This window comes from Lytechinus variegatus, chromosome 17, assembly GCF_018143015.1.
Source record: "Lytechinus variegatus isolate NC3 chromosome 17, Lvar_3.0, whole genome shotgun sequence".
In the NCBI taxonomy this organism is placed as follows: Eukaryota; Metazoa; Echinodermata; class Echinoidea; order Temnopleuroida; family Toxopneustidae; genus Lytechinus; species Lytechinus variegatus.
Genome location: NC_054756.1, coordinates 30945449 through 30958958, shown reverse-complemented (window position 1 = coordinate 30958958; position 13510 = coordinate 30945449). Strand labels below are relative to the sequence as shown.

General features: G+C 36.7%; 1 protein-coding gene across 1 annotated transcript; it reads right to left on the bottom strand.

Moving 5' to 3' along the window:
• Positions 1 to 1171: 1171 nt before the first annotated feature.
• Positions 1172 to 8766, bottom strand: LOC121430912 (choline dehydrogenase, mitochondrial-like). The gene is made up of 2 exons (XM_041628343.1): positions 8503 to 8766; positions 1172 to 5026 (listed from the first exon to the last, which is right to left on the bottom strand). Exons 1-2 carry the CDS (start codon positions 8567 to 8569, stop codon positions 3243 to 3245), a joined length of 1851 nt encoding a protein of 616 aa, XP_041484277.1. The 5' UTR covers positions 8570 to 8766; the 3' UTR covers positions 1172 to 3242.
• Positions 8767 to 13510: the final 4744 nt, after the last annotated feature.

The following is a 13510-nucleotide window of genomic DNA, read 5'->3' as shown; positions in this document are numbered from 1 at the left end:
AGATGAATATGCTTACTTTCCTGACCAGCCCCTTTAAATTAAAAAGATTACAACTTATTCCCATCTTCAATCACCCGTAGGGGTTCAATTTAAAAATTAGGGGTGCAGTTTTGAACCCGCAGGGTGCAAAAATGAACCCCAACCGCAGGGTTCAATTTTTGAATCCCAAATCAGGGGTTCAATTTTTGAACCCATAGGGTGCTGATTTTGCATCGACCTTTCGGGATTCAATTTTGAACCTTTATTTCTTAGTGTATATTAGCCAAAATAGTCCATCCACGCCCCAGACACGCGCTCAAAACGCACGCACTCACATCCCCTTATCAATCATTCTGTCTGGCTCTCAATTCGACATTTGCCCCTGCGACAGTTGCTTATATAATGCTTTATATATCATAGGGCTAGAGTTAGGATTGTAATAGAGTTTTTGGTTAAGAATAATGTAAAGATAAGGGTTGGGGTTTATTCAGTTTGGGAAGTAAGCATTGGCTTCGGAAGCAAAAAAATTTAGGAGGGGACAACAAAAAAAATTTTGACAAGCAAAAAAAAACCAAAAGTTCTCAACCAAAAATTTTTAGGGACGTAGGAAAATGAATTGACAAGCAAAAAAAAAAAAAAAAAAAAAAAAAAAGGTTATCAACAACAAATTTACTCAAATTTAGGGGGGACACGTCCCCCCGCTTCCGCCGCCTATGGAAGTAAGGTTTTATATTTGACGTAATATGCAGATATTCCATCGGAGCAGTTGTCGTCCGAGCAAATGTTATTGAACTCTCAATTCTCTCTACCTCTCTCTCTCTGTAATATGTAACTACAACTTTATAGATTGATTCACTTCAAGTACTGATTTATCAAATTAAATTGATTTGACATGTCTGAGCTCAAGGCATACAGACAGATCTGATTTATTTGAATTGCATTATACTGCACTTTGCATTATCAGATAACATTTGATATCATCCAAGCCATATATACATATCGATAAGCAAAATAATAATCAAAACATATTGATAATACTATCGGAGGAGGAGGGTCTTTCTAAAGGCGACCACATAATGTACCCCACGATTGGTCTGCGACCCGATTTCAGAATAAAATGTAGTAGACTTTGATGCTAATATTGAGACACGGAGTATCTGATGCTAATATTGAGACACGGAGTGTAATGTTCTAAATCATCGTACGAATACCTAACGTATGTTCAAATATGTGACTATGCTATATGTATCTAGTCGTAATGACGTCATACAGTCGTATATTGGCTACGATTTTTAACTAATTTGGCCTTTACTCCAAAATAAAGGTTTGCTGTCTTTAAAAACTGTTATATTAGTATTCTTTCAATTAAATTTAACCTCAAATAAAATGGTATGTTCCATTCACATTTTCAGAAAATGAGCAAAATGCGATTTGTTCCAAAATCGGATCGCGAACAGTCGTAAAGTGTGCAGTGGCCTTGAGGGGATTGGCAGTGGCACTTTGGAAAGGCATTTCTCCCATTTCTCTTTGTTTTAAATGTGTATTAGTTTACAGAAAGAACCTAAATTCGAGTTGAATGGTAAACATGATAAAGGGATAGTAAAACGAGAGATAATCATGGCAACGAAATAGTAAAACACTAGTTGAATGGTAAGCATGCATGCTAAAGATATAATAAAACACGAGAGGAATGGTGAACATGGTAAAGAGATTGCGAAACGTGGATACATGGCAAATAGATAGTTAACCACTCAACCAGACCATCACATGTCATTAGTATTTTAATGAAACAAAGTAAAGGGTGTAAAAGTTTTGCATGCCAATGGTGAAAAAAAGATATCGAATTAACTGTTAATTAAAAGAAAGATGGAAAGAGAAAATCCGAAAACAAGTTTCACGAGAGAAAAGGCGTTGTTTAAATCCATACCGTTTCAATTGATGCAAGATGTTACGATCAGGTGGTCTTAGTTAATTGTATTATTCCAAAAAAATTGTACTTGTGCAAAATTCAGGTAATGCGCGTACATTTTGTTCCTTCCATGACGAAATTATTGAACATCTGTTCTTTGAATGCCTTTTGACAAGAGATTGTTTGAGAGATGCAAATTAGTATTAAAATTAGCTTCACGTATAGAAAATGTTCTTTTTGGAATTACTCCCATTGATTATAATAGAGCCTTAAATACACTTACCATTTGGGCGAAATGGATGATATATAAAATTAACTGGGCTGGAATTCGCCTTATGCCACAAAGAAATCCTCGACGAGATTAAAAATTATTTTTGGTACGTAAAAGCTATGTCATGTGAAAATATGAAGCGAGTTTTTTTCGAAAAATGTTGGTCAGATTTCATTAAGATTTTCGACTAATTTCGAAAAGATTTGTAATCGGTTTGTTCAATACGGTTTTGCATTATGTAATTATGTTTTTGTTTGTTATTGTATGAGCTGAAAATGACTCATTCATAACAAGATTTATATTATCATTTTTTCTTGTATTACTGTTAAACACTCACTAGCTGATTATTTTTGTACATTGAGTATGAAAGCAAATGTAAACTGAAGCCTTATTGAATAAAACGCCCAACTGTGGGGGGAGGGGGAAAGAAATTGAAAAAAGTCACAAGTTAGCATAGAAAATGAAAATTTAAGTTTTGATGAATTTTGACAAAGTATTTAAATTATTAATCTATTTCACTCTTTTCCTTTCTCCTTGTCCTCATTTCCTATTTTTCTCAATAATTCCTTTTCGTTGAACTCGTACTCATGGTTTCTACTTAGCATTTATCATTTGATCAAGGTATGTTGTAAAACATCGCCCAATTGTTACCCTCGTGGAGGAGAGAACGTGAGTTTAATCCCCCTACCTACCCATGACGAAAATATGACTTTATAGAAATGCGACCCTCTGCCTTCTAGCCAGGTAATCGGTATTTAAGAATTGAGAAGGGTGTGCCTATTTATGATATATCATGCTATGCAAAGTGGCTGCCCTGGATAAGAGATGCTATTATTTCTACCATTATCATCATTGTTATTACTACCATATGCCCACTAACTAAGAATGTACTAAGTCATCTTACCAAATAAGTTTTATTTGGCTTTTATTAATTCCATCACTTTGATCACAATGTTGTCTTGAGTTTCGATGGAACGTAGACGAAAATGCGAAATATTGCTGGTGATTAATATTCCTTTGAATTCTAATAAAGCTTTGAAAAATACACATTTCCAAGAAAAGCATAATTATTCATGGTTGTGATCAGGCTATGACTAGAGGTTGTCCATCTCTCTGGGTTTCTAGAGATGCAGGTCTCCATACTGGTAGATTGATTCTTTCAAGAGGTTTGTTACCAAGGATGATGTCAGCTGCTTTTTCGGCAATCATAATGGTGGGGCCATTAGTATTCGCACTGGTGATGCTTGGCATGATGGATGCATCAACAACTCTAAGATTCTCCAAGCCAAGGACACGGGTATTGCTGTCTACAACAGCCATTGGATCATCTTCAGAACCCATCTTGCAGGTGGAGGTTGGATGATAGATTGTTTCAGCTTTCTCTCGAAGGACAGCATCAATGTCAGAATCAGTTTGGGTGGATGATCCAGGTGTGACTTCATCTCCTCTAAACTCATCGAGTGGCCTCTGTCCAATTATTTCTCGAACGAGCTTGATGCTTTCCCTCTGATCCCTACGATCACTCTCCGTGTCAAGGTAATTGGGATCAATAAGGGGATGCTCCATGGGATCACGTGACTTAAGTTTGATAGATCCTCGACTGGTTGGTCTTAGTGTATTGACGTGAACTTGGAAACCATGGCAGTGACCTGGTATTTGTCCATGCTTATGAGTCATCGACGGCACGAAATGCATGTGGATATCAGGATGTTTTACTCCAACACGACTCCTAATGAAAGCTCCAGCATCCACATGATTGGTGGCTGCAAGACCAGTATTGAACATGAACCACTCAAGACCTATAGCGACCATGTTAAATGGATATTTCCACTGTGCTTTGTAAAGCGTAACAGGCTTTTTACAAGTATATTGGACATAGAGTTGCAAGTGATCTTGAAGGTTCCGACCAACACCGGGAAGGTGAACAACTACTGGAATACCTAGCTCTTTTAACTCGTCTGCATTACCTACACCTGAAAGCATTAACAGCTGCGGTGAATTCACTGCTCCACCACACAGAATTACTTCTTGGGACGCTCTGGAAACTTTCTTTTCTTTGTTGCACATGTACTCGATACCGATTGCTTTGGTTCCCTCAAACAAAACCCTATCGCATTGTGATCGTGAACGAATCGATAGGTTGTTTCTTTTTCGGACATCCCCCGACCGGAGATATGCATTAGATGTATTCCAGCGTATACCCTTGTGAATTGTTCTATCCATATATCCAAAGCCCTCCTGCTGATATCCATTCATGTCAGATGTATTTGGGTATCCGCACTCTTTTCCTGCATCGATGAATGCCTTGAAAAGTGGGTTTTGAGATTTTGCTTTGGAGATATGAAGAGGTCCACCGCCCCCTCGGTAGTCGTCTCCACCAAGTTCATGACACTCTGCACGTTTAAAGTACGGTAGACAATCTGAGTGAGACCATCCAATAGCACCCTCTCTTTCCCATCTATCGTAATCATCAGCATGCCCTGTTACGTATACCATTCCATTGATAGATGAACAACCGCCAAGGACCTTACCTCTTGGCCAGTACATCTCCCTGTTATTGAGATGCCGTTGAGGAACGGTGTGGTAATACCAATTGTAGGTTTTAGTACCAAGGGGGTACATTAGGGCTGACGGCATCTGAATCTTCCACGAGCTGTCATCAGGTCCTGCTTCCAGAAGTAAAACATTGTTGCTAGGTCGGGCAGATAGACGGTTTGCCAGAACACATCCTGCGGACCCTGCTCCAACGATGATATGAGAGAATTCTTCATCATATCCTCCTGTCTTGGTGTTGATGCTTCGTGAATTTAATTGCTGATGGTGTGATGCAACAGAAATGAAGCGCAACTGCCACAATCTGATCATACCTGGATGTAGAAATATATATATATTCTGTATTATTAAAGCAGTATTCCAGAAATTAATATTTAGATACGAAACTGAAGTAAATGGCAATATTTAATAAGCTCTTTGATCGACACCAAAGCGGTACAGATAATACTTCCTTCATGACTACAATGATAATTATACTTGCCTAGACAGTGCCTAATACTTTATCAACTCTATAGTAATACAGCATAATTACCCTGACTCTAGCAGAGCAGTTGTTACGCGCTCATGCGTTTCAAGGGATAAATTCCTACCAGGTACCCGTTTGCCTAATCTGGTTGAATGCAGGAAAGGAAAACACCTCAAAGGCCGGGATTCGAAACCACTTCTACCTGATTGAATGACGAGAGTCGCAACCATTAGACTACGACGTCCCTACTCCAGGAGGATCGAAACGTTTGAAAGCTAGTTCACACTGACAATAATTGTAAAATTAGCAGAAATAATGATTAAATTATTGTTTGAAGAAAATTCACCAAAGATTTAAACGTTATCAAAATTTGGTGACGTCATATGCGAGCATGTGCAAAAGTGTTATTGCATGACCTATGGTTCATCATACCAACTCATCAGCACAGGTATCATTTACTTACATACTATTAAAGAAGTTAAAAGTGATGGGATTAAACTCTACATGTATCGAGTTGTTACCATGCAGACAGTTCTCTCTAATTAACTGCCTACTATAAAGGAAGCATTTTAGGCCCCATTCTTATTATGTCTTACATCAATGATATGTGTACTTTTATTAACGGATCTAATTTAATTTCATATGCTGAAAATAGTGTCTTCCTGTGTTCAGATATAAATCTCAAGATAATTGAGAAAACAATACATATATGCGCAGATTTGGCACATTGCATTGACAACATGCTTAGTGTACATGTTGGGAAAACGGAAAGCATTCTATTTCCTTCGAACGAAAGTTAGGATATACACCCGATTTCAAGGTTTTATAAAATAATCAGGTACTTGTCAGAAAAGATTCAGTAAAAATATTTGGGAATTAACATCCCTTTAACTGATCAGCAAAAAACAAATTTCCAGACATGATCCATTCATAATTTCCGGGCAAAAACTAAAGCGGAACTTGCAAAGGATCCACTATAGGCCGAACTTCTCCAAATTTCTTATGAACATGAGTGTCGTTTTGCCGGTGTTCATGGCTGGGGGATGACCATAGTCATTTTTTTCTGGAGGGGGGGGGGAGCAAGACGTGTCAACTCTGCCTTTGCGGTACTTTCGCATTTTCTAAAGTGAAATTGAAGGATTTCGTGCACACTTATGATTAATTTCAGACGATTTTCAGTAAATATGTTATTTTTTTAGGGGGGGGGGGACTGTCTGTCTGCTCCCTACACCACTGCGTACGGCCAAGGGGTGACTGACAAAACTTTTGTTCTCTGTAAGGGATTTTTTGTTAGTTTGAAGGGGGTGATTGCGTAATTGGTCTACAATATTCATAGAGGGAAAGACATTACGTCATAGGAAAAAATGAATAATTAATTCGAGGAAGCATTTGACATTTTAATGCAATATTCATTGGACAGCGTAAAACAAACCCCTCCTCCTGTCTTTATTTCGTCCCTACTTCCTCTTCAATATAAATTGGCCTGCATAGCATGTGCCTGTTTTTGTTAAAGATCTGTCACGGCAAAAAGATATGTGTGAACATAATATTATCATGCATTAATAAAATGCGAAAAAATTAACATGTAACCGTTCAAAAAGACGCCTGGAGTAAAGATCGATGCTTGCTCCCATAGTTGAAAAAAAAAAGACCGACCCTTAAACTTCGCTACCTTTTTTTGTAACGGCACAACTGTCTTTAACAAATAGATTAATTCAAATCATTCAGAAAACAGGCACGATTCTAGACTAAACTTTTGGGGGAGGGGTAGTGCTTCTGGAGGACTGAAAAACGTTTGTGATATACATTCAAGGAAAATAGCCTATCCTGAATCTAGTAAATTTGGGAAAAAATATATTCCACAATAAGCTGGATTTTAGATAAAGATTGAGTTGTGGAACTCAATATTGGGAGTGTGAAACATATCGAACATTTTAACATTCTGACCCAAGAGGGAAAATGCAAGCACTGTTTAAAATGTAGGAACATTACGAAAAGGACACAAAGCTTTACTATTCGAATGGAGAGCGAGAGCTGATTTTTATCTCGCCTCCACAGCAGGCGGCGCGCCAACATTAAAATCTTAACCTAAGGTTAAGATTTTTAAATATCACCATAACTTGAAAAGCTGCATGTATCCCTCCGCATCTTTTCAGAGATACTAATAACATGCAGTAGATTGATATGTAGGCTAAAAATAAATGTTTACATGAACATGCCTACTGTCTCCCCATTTTTCTGGCCCGTCGGAAGGAATCTGAAAGTGGTAAATGCGAACACGATGCTCTAGCTAAATATTTTTATATATCTACCTAAAATGACATTTTTAAGGACATTTTGCAGAACTATATGGAGATCATATTTTAATAAAAGAATAATACAAGTGCGAATCGCGAGACAGATTCTTTTGGATATATTGACAATACATTTTGTAATCGTGACAATGAAACCTATTCCGGGGGGGGGGGTGGTAGTCTATCCGATATGCGTCGGGCTAGTGGGCAAACTACTGACGGGCGCCAGTAACTTGCCCACTATAGCCCGCGCATATCAGATAGGCTAGAGTGTGGGGGTCAAGGGAGAGGGAAATATTTTTAAGTACATTTTCCCTGATCGGCCGCTAAATTGATGGGATAGTATTTATGAAACGCTAAACTTTGTATATCTGAGTTGTTGTTCTTTCTTCATTTCTTTACAAACAATATACGGGTAACTCAGGCCTAAATTAATAATGCGAACGCAAAACCCAAGCTGAATTTTGTAATAAACCGATTCATCTGATCAGCGGATCCTGCTTTCTTAAAAAAGGAAAATGCTTTCATCCACAATTCGGATTGGCCGCGCCGGCGGGATCATGCGAAAGCCTATATATGCAGCATGTGCAGTAAGCCTTGCAATTTTCAAACTCATCTTATAATGCTCCTCAGTGTGTGAGGAGAGTGAATGCATTGTGTGCGGGCATATGCCAAAATCCGATGACCCCGCGATCGAGTCCCCTGAAGTATTGGGGGACATTCCCCGCCCCCCCCCCCCTGAATCGACACGCACTATGAAAGAGTGTTGTTAAATACCGACTAACGAAAATTATAAACGCCAGCCCGAAGTACACTACGAGCATGTGAATTAATTACTAATACTGCCGAGTACTAAACACCAAAGTGAGGCCGGTCAATAAGATCAAGTAATCGGAAGTCCGGATCTGAATCCGATATTTATTTTGAAATACTCGATCTCGTTCCGCAGCACCCATCACATGTACACACCACCCTCGTGTGAGTCATGTTAGTACTCACGTCCCTTGCAATAATACAACTATACACGTACCTCGTCTAAACGTTGACAATGATTGCATCATGTTGTCTTCAATCCTTCTACCTTGGTTAATGATCATTTAATGAAGTTATGACGACGTATTAAAGACGAATAAGTTGATAGATCTGAGGGTAACGCTACTAACATTGTAATATTTAACTTAAGTAGGCCTTTGTACCCAAACTGGAGGGTAATTGATCCCATTGAGTGTTTGTGTGTACGTGCTAGACGGGGTGCTAGATCACGGAGACAATTCGTGCTAGGTCATGTAGGTTGTCAATCCCTGAATAGAACATGATCAGCTCGTCCCAGAATTTGATACAGGTCGACGGCTAAATTAATTGTAAAAATAAGTAGGGGAAGGCGGGGTAAGTTGAGCATAGGGGCAAGTTGAGCCGCCAGCCCCAGGCCAATAATGAATGAGTCAGACATTGTAGTGGTGGCATGTATTGATGACCCATAGCAAGGCCCTTAACCCCACCACATTGTTTTCCACTTTGAAACAAAAAGTAGTTTTTCAGAGGGAAAAGTATGAATTTCAGCCAAAAAGTAAAAAAGAGTGTGAAATAGATAAGTGCTTTATTCACATACACACGTCTTTAAATATAGTAAAGACATGATAACAACATTGTTAGTCCAAGTATGGATCTTCATTCTTGTCATAGTCTTTTATATGATGGATGCATAATAAATGTGTGGATACAAAATTATCGCACTAAGTTCGGACTGGGGTAAGTTGAGCCAAACAGCATGAGGCAAGTTGAGCCATGGTAATTTTTATGGTAATGTATCTTAAAAAACAAACAAACAATAAAAATCGATTGAAATGCAGGCTGAAAGGAGCAAATTTACATGACTGCTTTTTTCCTTTTAAAGGATGTTAGTATTATAGAGAATTAGCAAGTGAAAAAACTTTAAACAAAAAATTGACATGCTGGTTCTTCCCCCATACATTTTGTACTTAGTTTTTGTGGCTCAACTTACCCCATATATGGGGCAAGTTGAGCCATTTGACATCGGTTTTTTCAAATGTCACGATGATTTTCAGTGTGGGAGTAGAAAGTTATATATGTAGGTGAAAAACATTTCCCAAGAATCAAATTTAAAGGCAAGGTACTTTTTTCCACAAGAGTACTAGTCATATCAATTCTAACATGCAAAATGCAAAAAGTGTCACAACTTACCCCACCTTCCCCTACTATTCACAATTCAATGTGCGGAATCAGTAAGTCCATTTCATATTCTGACTTCTTCAGCGGTTTTGAATAAACAATCTATAATGACGTATTTCAGCCTATTCGAAGTTGGCAGGCACACTGCAGAATGTTCTGCTTTATCTAACATATCGACCCCATTTGCTCATCTACAGGCTGACCTGGGAAATCTCCATGATCTAACAAGTTTCATCAAATCACGCCATTGTACATATTAAAAAGGGTAACATTAACTAGTACTTGACAATCCATTCTAATTTGATAATATGAAATGCACATTGAGGGACTCTTTGTCTTTGTCAGTCCTGTTTCATAGCTGATTCCAATGATTGATTTAGTTAAAATTTAATTTGTCATTTACCGAAGTTAATAATTCACTGTGTCTCTTTGAAAAAAAAAATTGCCACTGGTAATGTTTGCACTTGAAAGGTGTGATACGCTTGCCTTTCATTGTTCGGCCTATTGTATTCATCCATCATAAGGTTGGTGTACTGATTCTCCTAGAGAGAGGCGTATCACGGCGTCCCGGCCGGGGCAAGCTCTAACATTGCGCCCCTTTCAAAGTGTAATAAAGGCATATACAAATTTGATTTGATTCATTTATTTCTACATTCCAATAAAAATCATATACAAGTGAAATCATTTTTTCTCTTAGCATAACATAATAAGTAAATGATATAATTAATAACATATACATATGTACAATCTAATAATCTAATTGAAATATATTTATACCTGATCAATTTCTTCTTTTTTTAATTGTTACAAAAAATAGCAGGAAAAAAAATCATATACATATACATATATCAACATAGTAAATTTTGAAATGTGGGAGACCTTCATCTTAAGCTTAGAGCTTGAAATTGATGAAGGCCTCAAAATGAAAGGGGAAGGAAAATCAGACAAACAGTGCAATAAAAGAGACTTATCCTTCACTGCACAAAATAATAGGAATATTACCAAAAAAGTAGATAGGGAAAGAAAAATTAAAATGAGGAAGTTATAATCATGTTGATAAAAAGATAAGTGCAAGTGCGGGGGGGGGGGGTTGTTGTAATATTGGTTGGTATTATATACGTAACACACAGAGATTTTAGGTATCATATTTTAATAGTGTATTTCTCTTCAAATCAGCCTTAAATGAATAAAGTGTAGAGCATAACTTAGTGTCAGATGATAAATTATTCCATAAATCTGCACCATAATGTCTAATTGATTTTTGTGCTATTAGCTTTGGATTTGTGAGATGAAATTGTCAGAGTTTCGTTTTGGATAAGAGTGGATGGTGTTGTTGATTGTGAACATATTTTGAAAGGATGGAGGAAGTATTCCCTTTTTGTATTTGAACATGAAGATAGCAGCTTGATATGTATTTATATCTGAAATTTTTAAAGTTCTTAATTTGAAAAATAAAGGACTGGATCTAGCGAGATATTGTGATCCTGTACAAATACGAACTGCTTTTTTGTAACAAGAATATCGAATTAAGTTTTGTATTACCACAATTACCCCAAACTATGTTGCAATATGATATGTGAGGGAGAACTAAGACATTATAAAGAAGAAAAAGAGTTTTGGGGGTAATAAGTATTTTAATTTGGAAATTATCGCATCACCTCTGGATACGTAAGTGGTGATATGGCGTAAATGATAATTCCACAATAGATTTTCATCAATAGTTACTCCTAAAAACTTTGAATGTTGTTTATGTTGTAAGGTTACGCTGTCAATGTTTATCGTTATTTCTTCGTTAACTGCATGGGTATTATAATGTTTAAAGTGCATAAAATGTGTTTTGTTTATGTTTAGAGACAGTTTGTCGCTTTTGAACCAAGTAGACACTCTACATAATTCATCATTTAAAGTATTTACTACAATTTCAAGTTTTGGGTGGGAATAAAAAAATATTGGTATCATCTGCAAATAGGATAAAAGATATCAAGGGGGAAGTTTTCGATATATCATTGACGTATAGTAGGAAAAGGAGCGGTCCCAAAATGACCCCTGCGGCACACCACATTCTACAGTTTTAAAGGTTGAATCTATTCCATTAAATGTAACATATTGTTGTCTATTTGATAAATAATCTTCTATCCATCGATGTCCCGTATTCCGTACAAATGTAGTTTATGAAGTAATATTTTGTGATTAAGTGTATCGGAAGCTTTGCTTAAGTCCAAAAATATTCCAATAACATGTTCCTTGTTAGCAATCGCTTTTGTGATGTTGATATAAATGATTACTAGAGCTAAAACTGTTGAGTGATTTTGTCTAAAACTGTATTGATTTGGATTTGATAAAATTATGCAAGTTTAAACATTTGTATAATCTTGTGTATATTATTTTTTCTAAGATTTTTGATATGCTACAGAGGATAGAAATTGGGCGGTAATTACTTATTTCATGAGGATCATCTTTTTTGTAGATAGGGGTAACTTTTGCAATTTTGCGTAAATTCGGACAAATCCCTGATGAAATAGATTGATTAAAAATAAAAGTTAATGGATCAACAACAGCATGTACAATTTCTTTAAGCATGGATGAACTTATCCTATCGTGACCTTGTGACCTACTAGAGTTCAACGATTTTGTAATATTATTATTTCAGTAGGGTTGTGGGATTGAGAAAAAGAGAATGTTCGAATGGCGTTGAAACGAAATCAGTAAAATGGGCGTTGTTGCAATTACCTATTTGATTTGCCAGTTGGGGTCGATGTTACTATAAAAAAAAAAGAATTAAAGGATGAAGCATATTTGGATTGATGTGGGATTTTAAACCATGTAAAGTTAATTCATCTTCAGGTAATGGAGTATTTTTTCCCAATAATATTTATAATCCGCCAGTGGCCTTAGAATTAGAACTTTAGATAATTTGTCTGAATAATACATCTTTCGAGATATTCGTATCAGGTTTGTAAGTTTGTTACGATATTTCTTATATTTTTGTGTGTTTGTAGTTGCAGGTTTCTTTAAATGAAGTTTCTAAAGACGGTTTCTAGTATGAATTGATTTTAGAATCCTTTTGATATCGTATGTTTATGGTTGAGTGAGCACAATATATCGTGACGATATGAATTTATGGTAGTATCCTCTACAACTTGTAAGAACATGTTAAAATTTTAAAATGTTGGTGGCTCCCCGATTCTAAAATTCTGGATCCACCAATGATTTGTCCATAAATTGAACTGATCCTGAGAAATTGTGAGGAAAATAATACATTTATGCAGTATAAGGAGTATTCATTCCCAAGTTTTCGAATGTGCTCGCACAACCATAAAAATTCCAAAAGTTCGGAAAGTGTGTGGTGATAGAAATGATGGATGATAAAAACAACAGCAATGAAGTCACATTTGAAACAGAATTTGCCCCCAATATTCACTTTATTACCCTTTAAAATGAGTCTGTGACATTGAAAATACCCATTTTCCCACTCTGATGCGTGCTCACTCATCCATAAATAAACAAATCAATTTCATTTTTGCGCAGAATTCTGCCCATAGGTTGATAAACATTACTGCCAAACTGAATGACATTGCTAAAGACAGCCTTGAAAAAAGTTCCACCGTATTGAATAAGGGGTTCCTTATTCTTAAACTTAATGCACCCATAATGTACACAAGGCTATGAGAGAGGAAGTCAAAATTTTTACAAATGTGAAATGAGGGTTTATTTCATGGACGGTTTTGTTACTTCTGCTAACAGTTATTTCATGAAACTTCGCACATGGCTTCAGACAGAGTGCACTATCCAATAGGTGCGCACACCAAAATAACCATTCAACACGGCACAGAAAGGGGCCAAGGCCT

Coding starts and splice junctions, on each gene's coding strand:
- LOC121430912 (XM_041628343.1), bottom strand. CDS start 8,569: ATGATCATTAACCAAGGTAGAAGGATTGAAGACAACATGATGCAATCA. Junction 5,027..8,502: donor ATTGTCAACGTTTAGACGAG/GTACGTGTATAG, acceptor TTCTACATCCAG/GTATGATCAGATTGTGGCAG.